Genomic DNA, 17,524 nt, shown 5'->3' with positions numbered 1-17,524 from the left:
ATTATAGTGTAGTTAAATATTTTAAGATAAATATTTTCAGAAAAGTTGAATACATGCTCTATAAAATTTCGGTTGAGTTTTGCTTTATTGCGCTTTATTTGTGTAATTTGGAAGAATTTTCTTTACAACAATTTCATTCCGCTACATTGGTTTGCAATTAAGTGCGAAAATAAAGCAGCGGAAAGTAAAATTTGTATGTTAAGAAAATCATTTTTTCTGCTAAGTAAAAATTTTATTTTTTGATAAAAAAATATTTATTCAGCTAAATGTTTAGTAATTCAGCGCTCTTACTTTACTAATATTCTTTAAGCCTTGGTATCCGAACACTAAATTCGTTTGCTCTTTGCCAATTCAGCGCACGAAAAATTAAAGTCTAACAGCAAAAGATGAAATATTACAAAAAAAAAACTTATAAGTTTTTATATCAGCTGTTTTTATTTACAATTTGTTTGCTGATGTTTAAATTTCTAAGGTGTTTTTACTGTATAGACTCAACGTACTTTGCTTTTTTTTTCTAATTCAGCGCACTTAAAATGCGCAATTTTTAACATATTTTTTAACAACAATTTAATTCATTCGGTTTGTGTTTAATTCATCATAAGCAAATTAATTTCTGTGACAAGTTCATGTTGAAAAATTAAATAATACGCAAGAAAATTTTATAGCAACCAATTATTTCGTCAATTCAGCATTTGAGTTTTTCAGCAAAAGATGGATATTTCTCCAAATTTATTAAACATTTGTGAAAATTCAGCAAATTTTTAGTAAAAAATATTCATGTCAAAAGTTAGCGTTTATAATTTTTTTAACTAAGTATGTGAACTCTATTCACCTAATTTTTGCCTTATTCAGCGCACATAAATTGCACCGCTCTTTAAATATTTGTTTATAATAAATTTATCTAAAGGCATGCTAAAAAATAAATACGCATGCAAATTTGATGGTCATTTTCTTTGTTAAGTTACTGTAGGAAAATTTAAGTCTTACAGCAAAATATGGAAATTTACCCAAATATACTTAAAATTTTTTAGTATTCAGTTGATTTTTAGTCAAATATTGTAATTGCATTAGTTTACGTCTATAAGTGTTTTAATGTTTAAACTCTATTCAGCTAACTGTTTCCTAATTCAGCGCAATTGAATGGCGCCATTAAAAAAAAAAAATTGTTATTACAATTAATTCGCACACACATTTTATAGCGAGGCGGATTCTCACGAATTCAGCGCAATTTAGCTACGGCGCAATTTAGCCACGTACATTCTCAAAATTATATTAAGTGGCACTTATAGCAATTCAGCGCGTACAACTTCATTGACTTAATCTTTTATCAATTGACAGTGGCTTATATTTGAAAAATTATTGATTTGTTGTATGTTGGAAGAAAATGAATTAGCATTTTCAGTATGCTGTAGATATTCAGCGCTATCTATAAACTGTCCATAGTTTTTTCAGCGATTTTGAGTAAAGCAGGCGAGCCTAAAATAGTAATTTGAACTAACTAATTTACTAAAAAGAATCGTCAAACTTAATCACTACATTATTTCGGTATTCAGCTAACGAAAATACAGCAAAAAGAAAGCTTTTAAGTTTTTAATTGAATGCAATTTAGTTGATAGCAGATAAGCAGACTTCGTTGTTATTCAGCTCAGTTATAAGTCATTAAATTTCGTTTTTATTCAGCGCATTATTTTATTATTCAGCTTATTCAAATTCAACCGAATAGAAAATATTTTAAGAAATTATTGTTATCCAGCAAGTTTTTCAAGCCAAATCAGTGGTTCGAAAGCTATTCAGCGCCTCACATTTTATACGAAATGATTTCAAGCAGGCACCTTTAACAATTAGCTTTCACTTTAGCCATATTTCTGTACTTTAAATGTCAGAGTAGAACTCCGCACTCACTTGTAGCTAGATGAAGCGCTGAAAGCTTGAAAAGCTATTTGTAGAGCTCTCGTACTAATACTTTTCAAAATCCAACAATCTCTTACTCACCATGCACGGTAGCCGTCTGATATGCTGGCGGTGGCGGCAACGGCATCACATCAGCTGCGCTACCTAGCAATGTTACTGGCTCCTTTAGTAGCAGCTGTTGTTGTTGCTGTTTTCTCACCTGCGACCGTTGTATGGTGTGATATTTCACAATCGGCTGATTGCAAAGCAATTGCGTTGCGGCTGCGGCTGCGGAGCTGGTACCGGCCATTGTTTTTGTCGGTAGCATCACATCGCTGTTTGCTGCTGTTGGGGGCAGCGGCGCCGGCGGCGCAACGGAAACACCCGTAATCGACGCATAGGTGGGTTGCTGCTGTGTATGTGCGGCAGTGGCAATGGGAAAGTAAATTGTGGCCGTGGCTGTGCTTCCAGGCAGCGGCACATTCGCCGTTTGAAAACAATTGCCGGACATGCCAGTAGCGATGAGTGTTGCACCAAGACCTATACCAACATTACCATTGCCATCGGTGGTGCAATTATTGCTGTTGCCACTGAGCGCTGATGCGGCTACCGTTGCAGCGAGTGTTGCTGTTGTTGTCTGAAAGCGCACCAAAGCACCGCTGGGTACAGCCACATATTGTTGTTGTTGCTGCTTATGTTGATGCGGCTGCAGTGTTGCATATTGGCGGAGTGTCGACTGTGGCAGTTGCTGTTGTTGTTGTTGTTGATGCTGTTGACTCTGCTGGTGGTGGTGTGTTGGCGATGAGCTTGCCGAAACGATGTGGAATGTTTGCAGGCCATGGGGCGGTGTTGATGTTTGTTGTTGCAATTGTTGTAGTGGTTGCTGTTGAAAATGTTGCGGTGATGGTGTGGCTGAACGGCTGTAAAGCTGTTGGTATTGTTGCTGCATTTGTTTTTGCACTGTCATAGCTGGTTTTGCCATTAACATAACATCTGGTCTCTTTTGTTGTTCCTGCTGCTGTTGTAGCTGCGGTTGATGATGCTGCTGCTGTTGCTGATAGTATTGTGCATTGATTTTCGTTCCAGTCAACATTTGATTTTGATTTAATTTCGCTGGTGAATTTTGCAGCAGACGGCAGGAGTCTAAAAGAATATAGGAAAGCAAACGTAACGAATGTAAAGAGTCAGGGTTTTGAATAGAAAAGTAGATAGGTTGATGAAAGTCAAGACGCTAAATTTGCTTTAAGTGGGAACCAACAAAATAAATTTCGTAGGACTAAGAAATTTATAATTCTTTAAATAATGATCCGAAAGTGTTAGCTAATTTCTTCAGTGATACAAAAATCTTCTTTTGCCCTAACATAATCCTATTCTAAAAGAAAGCTGCACTAAATTTTGCTAAAATGCAGAAACAAATCAAACACATTAAGGATATTCCTGAAGTCTTGAAAAGCCCTTGCTCGGTGCACAGCATGCTCGCATTGCATGGTAAGAATCTGTTTTTTATGGGACAGCACTGTGTAATCCGTACATCGTGAAAATGCTTTTCAAGGCTTCGAAATACCCCTAATATGTGAGTTAGGAAAAAGAAAAGAAAAGTTCTGGCTATTTTGTCGAAAAAAAAATATTCAGAAATTTGGTATGCCAAATTCATGCAGCAAACGGAAAATGCAAATAAAAAACTATTTCCAGTAGCTAAGAAAATAAAAATTACCACGAAAAAAATTTTATTTAAAAAAAAAATAAATAGAAACTATTCTGAGTAGCTTTTAAATTGTTCTTAAGGAGGAAGGAACTTTTGCGAAATTTCGCAAAAAAAATTAAGTCGAAAAAAGTTACGTAAAAAATATGAAAACTGTTCTTAGTTGCTTTCTTACAGGTCTAGGGTTCGTGTACAAGAAAAAAATTTCTGCTAAATATGGCAAAAAAAAATTTCCATAAAGTTGAAAAAAATGTATGGTAAAAAAAAATTAAATAAAAACTGCTCAGAGCAGCTTTTCAATGGTCTTAGTGTTCCTGAAAAGGAATAAAAGTTCTATAAAATTACGTCGAAAAAGTCGAAAAAATTTAATGCTTTAAAAAAATTAAAGCAAAGTTGTGCAAAAAAGGTCGACATCTTTTTTTTATAAATAAAAACTTCATTGAGTCGATTTTTAATAGTTCTAGGGTTCTTGAGAAGGAATAAAAGGTTCTGCAAAATTACGCCGAAAACAGGTTTTCGAAAATGTCGAAAAAATATAATGTTTGATAAAAATGAAATCTGTTCTGGGTAACTTTTTAATAGTTCCACGGTTCCTGAAAAGCAAAAGAAAGTTGTGCAATAGTACGAACAAAACTATATATGTACATACTATATAGAACTGTGAGTATTAGTAGCTTCAGAACAATTAGTTATTTTTTATTTTATTATTATACAGTTTTTCGAATTTTTTGGAAAATAACTTGTTTTGCTTAATTTTGGACAACTGTCTTCAGTTACTTTCAGATACTAAAGTTGGTTACAAAACTGTACACTCAAAAAAATTCAAAGAAAAATGTTTAAAATGTGAAAATTGTAAATTTGTGAAATTTTTTTGAAAGTTTTCATTTTTTAAATTATCTACAAAACTTGGAATTCGCTTTTAAAAGGTTTTTGCTAGAGAATGAACTATATTTTTATTAATTGAAATTAAATAAGGGAAGACTAAGCCAAAAAAAATAACGAAAAACATTGTCACTTTTCAAGTTCACTGGACTTTATCTCCAACGAAAATTAATACACTTACCACTTAGCTTTAAGTAACTTATTTTATATTAATAATTTTAGTACACATGTTAAATTAAAACTTGTTTTAAATATTTTTTTTTATATTATTAAATTTTCTTTTGTTGCATAATACAGAAATGTATGTATTGGGGTGTTTTAGTGCTCCTTATATTTTACAACTCTATCTTTCTTTTGATATTTTTTGCTTTCCTTGACTAAAAGTTCATGAAAACCCTTTGTTCAAATTACTATTTATATATTTAGTGGTTGGGAAGATGGCTTTAGTTATTACTAAATTTACGTATTAAGAAGTTTTGCGCGAATTATACCAATAAGATACACTTTCTTTTACACAAAAGGTCAGCGCAAGTTTTCTCAGCGGAATTTTTATGGGATTTAAAGTATTATTTTAAAAATTTAATTAACGCATGCCGCTTACCGTCTCCAGAATCAGTGCCACAGCCAGCAATATTTCCACTGCCATTGTAATCGTAACTGTTGCTTGGATTTGCTTCGCCAACAAGAGCATCATATTTGCAGTTTTTGCAATCGAACTGAAAGACAAAGAGAAATAAATGTTTTCAACGTACTATTTAATTAATACATTGCAATAAGTGAGATAACAGATATATATCAATGAAATTAATTTCAGCGAAGGCACATTGGTCATATATACGTTTTATTTTTATATACGTAATCGAACACTGAAACATTTTACTCAAGTTGAAGTAAAAAAAAATATATATTTTTATTTCTAAAGGTGTTAAAACTAAAAACTAAAGAAAATTTATTAAACAAAGAAAAAACTTAATGCAGAACAATAAAAAAATACAAGTGTCTTAAAATTAAAGCGAATTAAAAAATATATTTCGAATTTTTAAAATCATGCACTCCGAAAATTAAAAACAAATTTAATTTAATTAAAAAATATGATATTTCTTATAACAACAAAATCCAAAAATCACAAGAAAATTAAATTTAAATTAATTAAGAAGAGAAGAGTTTCTAAAATCTATGCGAAATATATATATTTTTCTATTTAAAACAACAAAATCTAAAAACTAAACTAAAAAAATATATGTATATGTAGATATGATATAAAATTAGTTTCTGAAAATTAAATGAAACTAAAGAAATACATATATGTATTTCCTTTTTAAAACAACAAAACCCAAAAATTGTAAGAGAATAAAATTATTTAAAATAATAGAAAAAAATCCGCTGCCCGAGGACTCGATCTAGCTTCGAATGGCACGGCGAGCTTTTTCCACTGGGTCATTGCGACTTTTGGAGCGGCGCGATATAATTTTTCTGCTTTTTGTCAAATGAGATTTTCACCATGAAATTTGGCAAGGGAGCTTTTTTGTAAGTCTTACGTGTCAGAATAAACAAAGTCTTTCAAAATAACTTGCATACTTTCTTTCACCTGTATTATTTACAGCAAACTTTCAACTGTCCTAGACGGAATGCCACGGTAATTGTTATCTCAACTACTACTTTCTTATTAAACTCCCAAACTTAAAATCCCATCCCCATCGGGTAAGTGGAAATTTCGAAGCCGTATGCCAGTTTTCGTATATATTTGCACAAAAAAGCCCCCAAAAAATTCTAACGCTGCGGGAGTAATCGCTGTTATCATCACGAGTACTCTCGTGATGTCAAAAGAAAAAATTTCTCGCAGCTAGGTTTGTGATTCTCGAAGTAGTAAACATGTAAGAGCTTCCCAGGAACCCCTATGAAAAATTCTATCCCCCCAAAAAATTTATAAATAATAATGTAAGTAAAGCTCGAGGCCCTATTACGAATCCCATCACTTGGCAGAGCGCAAGGCTTTATTTACCAGTAATTATCGCAACAAAAACACAACACCCTTGGACATACCAAAAAGGTCATTGCCCATTGCCGCACGACAAAGCGACCGTTCCAACAACAGTTGTTCCCAACCGGATGTCAAGCCAAACTGATTCCATCTCGATAATTTTTAAGCTACCCTGCTTCACGGAACAAAAAATAATATCAGTGAATGCGTGAGCTTTAGAGCACCACTCATGCTCATCTCTTTAAACCCCAAATATTCAAAATAAGACTAATATTAAAAGAAAGCGATTTATTCTCATGCGCTCTCATTGCAGGAAATGAACGCTGGTTTCTATCGTGCTACCGTACGGAAAAAATACGCCACATCTCAACGTCTCGAGGAAAACGCCTGAAAAGGGAATCGTTGAGCAACAAAATTCCTTTTTACTCGTACCATTATCACTTAATCCTCAAGTATATCGCACTCCCAGATCCCTCAGGACTGCGGAAAGCACTATGCAGGGGTCCTTTGGGTGTTGGAGCTTCCTGGTACATATACCTACGTATTTGTTCTACCCGAATTCTCTCTTTGGCAAATTAAGTTAGTTGATGCTAATTTAGACACCCAGAATTAATATATTAAATTTTGTTAAGCTTAAGGAATTTCTCAGAGTTTGAATAAAGTCAATATTTTCTGGAAACATTTAGGAAACAAAACCCAAAATCCCTTTCTTTAATACCATTTCCTTTAGTTTCATTTAAATTATTTGTACATATGTATAAATTCTATTTCACTATCTCACATTTTCAATTTCTCCTCACTCGTTACTCTACATATTTCTCTAACTAATCTCATTCACAAAATCCTTCGCTAAATTTAGTATCAAAGCGCATTAAATAAGCGCAATTGCAACGCGTGATAAAGTCACACTAATCCTTCGAGCAAAACCTCAGTGGCCACATGGAGCACACCATTCAGACTTTAATATGAGTATGTAAATACGTATACGAGTACATATGCATACATATACATATCAAAGTCTGCACAATTGGACTTTTACAGCTGTCAGCTAACCAGTCAGTTTACTTTCACATCAAAAGGACGCAGTGGACATTTTATTTGGTGGCCTTTTGTATTGGTGTGAGAAAATTTCTAGTATGTGGTGTCTAAGGTACTGACTGTCACAGTCGAAACTCTCCATGTAGTTGCAGTAAATATCTGACTATTTATATCTCAGCACGTTTTGTCGGTGGCTTCCGATTCTTTATTGTTGAATAGAAAATTCGAAAATCCCTGCATATATGTACGGTGGCGGGCAAATAAATAGGGATTCGCTATTTTAATAAATTTTCATGAAATTTTAAACTTTTTATTCTGAATTAAAAAAAAAATTTAGTTTTGCAATTTTGGCTACATTATATTTTCATCTATATAAAAGCAAAATTCGAGCACACATACTTTGTGTCGCGGCTACGGAGCACAGGTTTATGTTTTCATCGCTCCGCTGTGGCTCCGCTCCGGCATTTTATTTTGCTCCGAACTCCGCCCTTAGCTCCACTCCCACTAACAAAAACTTTTTTTTTTATTATTTCTTTATATATCGAGGACTAAGCACCAATAAAACGTAGGAGAAATTTTTTGAAAATTTTCTTTTTGATGCAGAAATGCATCTAGAATCTAGATGCTCTATGAACAATTCTGCATCCAATAGAAACAAAAAAATTGCCAAGTAAATTAAATATCGTCGCCTGTTATCCCAAAACTGATATCCAAAAACTGATAACATCAATCGTATGATCTTATTTTAGAAAATATAACTACATTTATACATCCGCTTCAGTTAAAATCCTTTGCTCTTTGCTCCTTTGATCCGCTCCGAAGCCCTGCTTGGATGATAGGAAATGTATAAGAAAAAATTCCTAAAAATCAAAAGTAAGTCCTACCTTCTTCAAGATGTCACTTTATTATGCTAGAATTTAATGGCCTGCAAAACAGACTACCTAATATTTTTTCGTTTTATCCCACTGTTTGTACATGGTTTTAAATTCAGACTTACATGATTTTATTATTTAGACACAGAGCTGTACTTTCAAAAACAAAAACAATAAACTTTAAATGAGCAAAAGAAAATAGTCATTCCTTGTTAAAATGTCGCGTCCCTATTTAGTTTCCCACCACTGTATATTTATATTTTATTTTCTTTGCTTTCATTTAGTATAAATTCCTCTACGTTTAACCCTTTTTAGAATTTTATATCCAGCTGTTCTGTTAAATTCTCGTTTTTTTTGTTTTAATTTAGTTTAGCGGATTTTTATTATAACAGTCAATTAGTTTGCCAGCAGCTCCCAACTGTCCGTTCAATTGCCATGGCGATTTAAAGGGTTGAAGAAAGTGGGAAACTGGAATAGCGAAGGCGTGAATGGAATTGGTAATTGTATGGAAAATTGGCTGAAAAAGGAGCTATAAAATACGAGTTATTTGTGAAAATTGGATTTGGCTTCGGATAGCTAAAGCTAAATATGTTGGAATCAAGTAAATGAAGTAATTTAAAAGCAGGGTCTCTAAGTAATGGAAATTTAAAAGAAAATAAATGCTAAATAATTGAATCGGCTGATTTATATATGCATGTATCTGGTGCTAAAAGGAGTTTGCATTTTAAGCTTTTGATAAATATATCTTCATTATTCAGTGCCTCATCTGTTCTCACATTTTGCTCAAAGGGCTGTGAATTAAATAAGTGTAGTGCAGTGTTATAATAGTTTATATAGTGAAATTTAGTTACGAGTACCATGTAGAAAGATCATTCTTCTAGGTACGCGGTTATACCTTTACAACTCTGTACACTCAATGGGCAACGTGATCAACCCATGTGCAAGATGCGGTAGCCAACCTAAATGGAGTTTTGGGTCAAGGAAAAAAGAGAAATTGCTTCGATGGGGCCACTCCTTCTTGTACGTCTTAATAGTGCACTAATGCCAGCAACGTCTGTTCAACATAAGTGCGGCTGCAAGCGTTTGCCTGTCATGGAGCATGCGCCTCGCTATATAAATATGCATCTTAAAAAGACCTCCCAGCAATGGGTTGTGCTCTGGGTCTACTCAGGGAATGCACTGCCACAAACCGCTAAAGGGCTAAATTCAACGGGATAAGCCCCGTTTGTGTCCTGACGGAAGAGAAGAGAGGTGAGATTAAGGAGAATTTTTATGAGCGCTACCCACTCTACAATGTTAAAATCACGCTTGGCGACTTTGCGTCAGGATGGGCAACTTTAACGCCAGGGTAGGCAAAGATGGAACATTTAGTCCAATAGTCAGAAATCTCAACCTTCATCAGCAATGACTTCGTTGGCTCCGTTCGTTTAGCGATTCAAAACCAAGAACACAATTGAAAAGGTATTTTTCTGTAGACGAGAATTTCTGAGAATTTTTATGGTTTAAATATTGATTGAAAATTGCGGCCAAGTTTATCGTATTTGCGTATAGTTGTGGTTGAAACCTGTTCAGTTTGAATTGTTTTTGCATTTTTTTCACTTCATATTTGAAATTAAATTTTGTAATAAAGATAAATATGGTGATGAAGAAATAAATGATAACGATGAAGACAAAAAAGAGAAGACAAAATTGAAGATAAAGACGAAAATGGAGATAATGAGAAATACATAAGAATTAGGGTCACGAAATGGTAAGAAAATGTATTGAATTTTTTCAATAGGAATCGAAGTAAATTCAGCCATAAAAAATTTAGTTATCGAAAGTTATCTAGTTACCGAAATTTGTTGAATCAACGAAGTTTATAGTTTTCGAAATTTATTAAGTTATGCATGTTGTTGAGTTATCGCGACGTGTTTTATTGAGTTGTCGAAATTTATAGACACTGAAAATTATTTGTCGAAATTTAGAGATAGTTATCGAGCTATAAAAATTTGAGGGATTATCGAAATGTGTCAAGTAAATGAAATTCATCAAGTTGTCGATATCTATTGAATTATCACCCGAATGTATGTGGTCAACTCCAAGTCGAAAGGCTTTCATAAATGATAAAAAATGTAGTAGTCATGTCTTAGTTCGAAAGCAGGATATTTTCCGGTAAGTAATTTTAAACGACGTGCTAAGTTAGAAAACTCCTCCAAGAGCCTTAAAAAATCGAAACAAACGGTCGATTTTCGACAGTAACTGGCGCTTTTAGTATATGTATTCATGAGTAATAACAAATTGATAAAAAAAAATGAAATATGTATTACAATTTGAATATAGATATAATGAGGTTTAAGAAAGCTTAATGGAAAATATTTTTGAAGGGGGTTGCCACATGTTGCAAAATTTTAATTCGATCAAATTGAGGCGACAAATAACATATTGCAATGTGGGTATCAAACCAAATAAACTGCAAGCCGAAAGCTTGTGTTTCCAAATATTTATGAGGAGTATTGGTATCTGTTTGAAAAATTTAGTTGAATTAGATTTATAAGTTAAATGAAGTGCTGTAATAAGAGTGTCAAAATAAGGTGGTTTCAGAGAGCTTAGTTCGGAAAATATTTTTAAGGATGACTGCCACTTGTTTGCAAAATTGTATTCAATCAAATTGATAAGATAACATTTTTCGTTAGCGTTAATATCAATTTAAAAAGTTTAAACTTTTAATTAAATGAAATATTACGAGATCGATACGAAACGAAAGGTGTTTTTGAAAAAGATTTAGTTGAATGAAAAAAAACTTACACATCCATTGGTCCAGATATTTTTCAAAAGAGTTGCCACTGATATTAATTTTTACCCTGAGGGTTTGAGTAGCAGAATTGAAATAAAAATTTTGAAATGTTTACGAAACGAAAAATGTTAAAAAAAGTTACTTATACAAACGTAAGGAATAATTTGGGTGCTCAAACTTGCCTGATTATGAGGTTATCTGGTAAAAAATTATTATACTGTAGTGAATTTTATTATTTTAAACTGAATAAAAATAAAATTATAACCACCTGATAACCAGGCAAGTATGAATAACTTCAATAAAAACTTAAAAACAATTAAAAGATCGGATAAAAGCTTTTTAAAAGTTCCTTGATAGAAACTTCAGCAGAGGAAACCAGAACTAACTTTTCCGGTTTCTTATTATACATGACAAATATGGCAAACCTATGATCTAACTGAAGTGCTACACAAAATTATCCATTGTTTCGCCCGTAAGTGTAAAACTTATTACAATTCTCAAGCCTGTTTTGTTTTTCCGTCCAATTTTTTTAAGATTAGCAAACGGCTCGGTTAAATTGTGTTTAAGGACACTTTACCATCATTTATTTTAGTTTGATTGGCTGTGAAAATAATTCCGTCTTGCTTAATATTTTTTTACATTACCGGAGGAAATAAATGCTGATGAACATGCTGATTCAAATGAACGACGAGCTACCTCCTACGCGAACCTTACCGATGACCATTAGCGACAGAAAATTATAAAAGTCGTATTCGTGTGTCCGAATTACATTCCAGAGTGTCTGAAAATTAGCGGTAAGTGGATAGATGTACAATGCAAAGACAATCATATAAGTGCTCCTCTCATTATCATATTTCCATTTTATTAGACTGAGCCACAGTAAGACGTCGCCGGTTAACTCTAGTTGGTTTATATAATATGTCATAAAAAGCCTCGGAAATGTTAATAAATGCAAAAAGGGCTATATTTTGAGACTATAGGTACGGTGGCCATATTTACGAGAGCCGAATACGGCGAAATAATTTTTCAAATTTCTCCCACACTGTTTTCCTGAAACAGTATCTTTATAGCAACATCACAAATCTGTAGGATAATTTTCTCAAGATTTTTACCCCGTAAAATTTGTTAAAAAAATTCGTTAAATTTTAGTATAATAAAGTGCAAATAAGCAACGCTTTCCACTCGCAATTTATTATACTCAATTTTAATGAGTTACAAAACTGCAAACCAATTTTTTTCTAAAGATTCTAATTAAAAAGTTTAAAGTTTTGGTACAGTTTTTTGCATAAAGTTGGAAATATGGTATTATAAGGTTTTTGTTGGGAAACGCGCTTCACTTTCATAAAATAAATAATAAACATTAAATAAACTAAGGAAAAATATCTAAAACTTACTAAAATGTTGAGTCCTAATTTCTACTTAGTTTGACCACTGTATGTATTCCTCGATTCGAATCACAGGCATTCAGATTAGAAAATAATAACTGCTTATAAATAAAATTACGTTCATATACCAACATCACTTAAAACTCCTTCATAGGCATGTCATTTTAATGAGCTTTTAAGGTGTCGGAACACCGAATACGGAACAAATACAGGACATTAAAAGAAATACCAAACATCTGGCGTCCCGTATAAAATAAATAAATTACTAGGTCAATGGGTCAAAAAAGAGGACTGTCCCGTATCATACAGGACGGATGGTCACCGTAACTATAGGACTTTCTCAATTTTTGTAGTGACTCTGTGAATGAGAGGTTCCGTGGATTTTCCTGGTTGATAGGCTAATTGGTTCTTCTTCGGGGGCCGTTATATACGATACCTGTGTTAAGAGAAAATTTGTAAAACTTCCAAAAAATTTTGTACTTTATTTAAAAAAAAAATACATATATTGTATATACCAAATTCCAAACCTTGGTTCTTTTAGTGAACTTTTAATACATGGTATTTTGCCCAATATGGCAATCTAGCATAGTCTAATTGGAGTCTAAAAATCTTTAAAATATTTTACTTATCAACGCCCAGATGCCAACTTTTACTTCCACCCAAACCAGCAATAAAAAAAAACATATTTATCAACATGACAAGAGCTAAACAACTTTACAACCACTTAGGAAAAATTACACTACAAACCAGAGTAAAGGTATTTCTACACTAATTAGCACTTCCAATATGTTGTAAAATTTCCGAAAATATTTGAGGCTAAACAACTTCCAAAGAATCAAACTTACATACAAGCCGTACAAAAGGCAAATTGTTATGAAAGGCCGGCAGGAAGGTGTGGGGGAGGGGATAATTAAATTACCTTAGAAACAGGCGATAAAATCACCGGAAGCAACTAGCAAAGCTGGTAGCACAGCGGTGGAACGGCGGAAGGTATGTACATATGTAAGCCAACAAATCGCTTTGAGGTAACAAAAAAGGTACTTTGTTTACTGATGTTGCTTATACGCCACGGCAACCTTAGCTGCTTAAGTAGATGCATTGTATGTAAAAAAGGATGCGTGTATGTTTGCAGACACATATGAATTTTAATTGCTGTTGAGGAAAGTGTCAAACTGCGGTCTGTGATGCTATGAAGCGGCAAATGATGTTCGCAAATAAATAAATATGTTAAACAAATATGAGCGTTAATTTGTGAAGAAATTCGGTAGAAAATGTCAGGGTTTTTGTGGTTTCAAAGCGACACATGTGGTTGACGAATAGTGATATGTGGCGAAAATTTTCTAACCGCATATGTCGGCTCACGTATAAAAGGTGCAAAGCAGAACGAATTGTCTAATTTCTTAACATGTAGCATTCTCAGAAATTTGTATACTTAAGCTGCTCATTTATTTGGTATTTAAGTAACTAATGACTGCGCTTGTGAATACCGCATTACTAACAAGCTCTAGTGGTTTGTCGTTTGCCTTACAAAGTCTTTTGTAGTTTGTAGCTTGCTTTGTGGTGATAAGTGGAGAAGCTGATTTAATTGGTATTCGCTGCCTAATAGTGTGGTTTTGTGGCTTTTACTGGATTTCCATTAAATTGTTAAGCATTAATTGGTATGACATTGTATGGTATGACGTTTTGTGTTGATATCTCGAATAGTACATGACGAAAATCAGACTCTGCGGCCGATTTTACATGGGAATTGGAGGATTTGGTTCTTGAAATTTTTTTGCTATAAAGTAGTGTAGTTTAGCTGGAAAAGGCGTTTTTTTAATAAAAAAATATACATATATAAAATTGCTTGAATTAACCTAGAGAAGAAAATAACCGTCGAATTTCTTCAACTTTGGAACAAATTAAAAATTCCTGGCTTCGGATTCACTTTGAACTTTACTGGATTTATCTACATTTTTTGTGACTTTTCAGGACATTTTTCGTAGCTTTTGTTTTTATTCATAGCTTAAAATTTTTTTTTGAGCTGGTTTAATGTTTTCCTAAATTTTCAGAAAGCATTTAATGAAATCAAATTTTTCCTTGAAATAATTGAGTACAAATAGGGATTTTAGCACACTTAGGTCTGCAAAATGTCCTTTGTGATACCTACTCCTCCTTGGACCAGTTTGTGGAGTCAGCAAATCTAAGCAGCTGCGCTTAAATCGTTTGAAAATCCTGTTTCCAATAATCTTTCTCCTCTCCTACATAGTGCAGCGCAGAGTAAGCGCCTCATAAATTTAAAAAAATTAAATAAAAAACAATTTTTCAAGCTCATATTCAGCGGCTTAGTATTTCACAATGAAAAAAGAAAGTTTATTAAAATAATTTTTCCCGACATTTAAGTGGCAAAAAAAGAAAACGAAAGTAATCATCTGCTTGTGAGCTCTGCTCCTGCCTAACCAGACTGTGGTCAAAGTTTATAAAGTAACAGGGAAAAGTTGCACGAATAAGAGCAGTGAATGAATAGGCTGACAATGAAATGGAAATGAGCGATAAGCGCAAGTTGAACTAAAGTGCAGTTTCGGTGTACTCGGAGTAAGTTTGCAGGAGTTTTTTTTTTCATAGGAGTAAATAAGTTTTGGCTTTAGTTCTTTCTCGTACATAAAATTCCTCGCTTTATATTATTTAAATTCTTTTGTTACTTCATTTGGAAAACAGTTTTAAATTCATCGAGCTAATCGCACATTTCTGTGCTTTTTTCAGTGCGAATTTCTTAGCTTTTCTCTCTCATTTTAGCTTCACGAACAACTTTTAAGTGCTTGAAAAAATTCAATGCAAAAATACGTTAAATTGTTTTTTATTGCTTGTCACAAAATTTATTTTTTTTGCGTGTTTTTAGTAGTTCTTCATAAATTTTTATGAGAGTAACTCTCATCATTCAACATTTTTTTTTACTCTTCCAACTCCTCACTTACAAGCTATTTAAAGCTCCAAAGGCACCCACATTCGGTTAGAAAAAACGCGTGAAAATGAGTGTAAGTACATATGTACATACATATTTACTTGTCATTGCCCGTCGGCAGTAAAAGTTTTTCACGAGCAAAAATGCAAAAAATAAAAATAATGAAACATGTTTAAAAAAAAGAATGGAAAAAACTTCGGCAAACTTTCAAAATTGCACTAAAATTGTTTTAAAATTGAAAATGAGTTCAAGTGCTGCTTTTAACGAGCTTTTAAGTGGGCGTTAGCATATGTTGCTCGCTCTTCGGTGCGCGCGTAAGTGGCTCGTAGACTGTGCAAGTAAAAGTGGTGAGTATTGGCGGCCACACGCTGAAGAGCTAATAGTGGTAGGCCACTGCCGTGAAGTAGTAGCTCCTACTACTATATTATTTACATAATATATAGCATACGAATTTGTGTGTTTGTGTGTGAGTGTGCGTTTACGTTGTGTTGCAGGAGTGTACTTGCATGAGGTGGCAAATTCTTCGACACAATTTTATTCTATTAAGGGTCGTTAGCGAAATTCTTTAAAGGCAGCGAAGTAGTTTAAGTTCATTTTACCAGGTCTATTTCATACTTTTGGGCGCTTAAGCGTGTAAATTTCTTTAATTAATTTAATACGAGGTGATTGGGCTTTCTTGTTGTGATTTCTTAGTTTTGGGACGCGCAGCCAAATGCTGGTTAGAATGATTTCATTACAACAGGGCAAAACTGGCTAATAAAGAGCAACGTGATATGCAGCAATTTTATTACCAATACTAGCATGCAGACGGGTTACGCGTTATGATTTCAAGTGTAGCGAAAAGAAAATAAATTATATCAAAGAAAATACTTATTTCAAAAATACTGAAATTATTTTCGCTTGGCCTTTTGAGCTCGGTATTTGACCCCGGCATGGGAAATAGTTTAGTAAACCGAAATTTTGTAGAAATGAAAAAAAATATCCAATAAACTTTCGGGACTAGTTCAGGGCTTTTTTAAGCTTAGGTTGGGACTTTTCAGGTTCACTTCGGGAATAGTTCGGGTCCAACTTGCGTCTTGTTCAGGGCTTTTTCAGGTTTAGTTCTTGACCAGCTTGGGACTTTTTGTGGATAATTTCTACATAAAAGTATATTTCAACTCTTTTTATTTCATATCAATATATGTTTCTTATATTTCCTTTGGCTTAAAAAAAAATAAAAATATTGAAAATTGGAAAAGGTGGAAAATCCTTGCGGCAAAGACGAAATATATTCCATTTTGCACATATTAATTTTAATTGAAGTTGATTGTTTGAAAATACAAAACTTGTCAGCCTGTTTCGTTTAAAATACTTATTTTAAAACTTTATTAATATAAATCGTTAAATTAAATTCTACTTTTAAACGGGTGACTACCTCTTCAAAAAAAAAATCTTTGAAATAAGGTCTTCTTCAACATTTTTTGCTGAACTCCACATGACTTTTTTATGTTTCATTTAACTTATTCATTAAATTTAAATTGAATTTTTAAACAGAGGGTTGCCCTCTTAAATTTTTTTTCGAAACAAATTTTGAATAAAAAAAATTTTGAAAAAATATTTTTCACATTAAACAAGTGGCAACCTCTTTTAATTTTTTTTTTTTAAATACAGATTTCTTAAAAAAAATATTATTGTACTTGGCATGGTTTTTAAATGTGTCAATCAACTAAGGATGCCAATCCAAGCATAGTTGTTGATCGAGCTGAAGGAAATATAAAAAAGAAATATATACTTAAATTTCGCGAACTTGCTGTAGGCTTTGGCCACACTTCTCCCACTACTTATCGAAATAAAGGCATATATAGCGCTTATTCAGAAATTTTGGGACGTTAGGGATGAAGTTTAAGCACATAATAACAAAATAACTAAGCCCAAGAATTTACAGAATGAGTATAGCTAGTGTTGAAACATATAAAACAGTATGGGGAGAAAGGCGTTGATGCAAGACGGAAAGACTCACCACTTCTAAAACCCCCAGATGAGGTACGCATATGCGAAACCCGGACTCACACAAAAGC

General features: G+C 33.2%; 1 protein-coding gene across 5 annotated transcripts in view; it reads right to left on the bottom strand.

Moving 5' to 3' along the window:
* LOC108367169 (uncharacterized) overlaps window positions 1-17,524 on the bottom strand; it is a 252,009-nt gene that overhangs the window by 35,835 nt on the left and 198,650 nt on the right. For all 5 annotated transcript variants that reach the window (XM_017622059.1, XM_017621797.1, XM_017621860.1 and 2 more), the window contains 2 exons: window positions 5,076-5,190; window positions 1,993-3,033 (listed from right to left, as the gene is read on the bottom strand). In XM_017622059.1, the coding sequence (XP_017477548.1) occupies window positions 1,993-3,033; window positions 5,076-5,190 (1,156 nt within the window). The remainder of the gene's footprint in view (window positions 1-1,992; window positions 3,034-5,075; window positions 5,191-17,524) is intronic.

Source organism: Rhagoletis zephyria, unplaced genomic scaffold, assembly GCF_001687245.7.
Source record: "Rhagoletis zephyria isolate East Lansing unplaced genomic scaffold, Rhagoletis_zephyria_1.1 Rzeph_scaffold_00002, whole genome shotgun sequence".
NCBI classification, from domain to species: domain Eukaryota; kingdom Metazoa; phylum Arthropoda; class Insecta; order Diptera; family Tephritidae; genus Rhagoletis; species Rhagoletis zephyria.
Note: the sequence above shows the minus strand (reverse complement) of the source record. Positions and strands in the feature narration are given on the sequence as shown.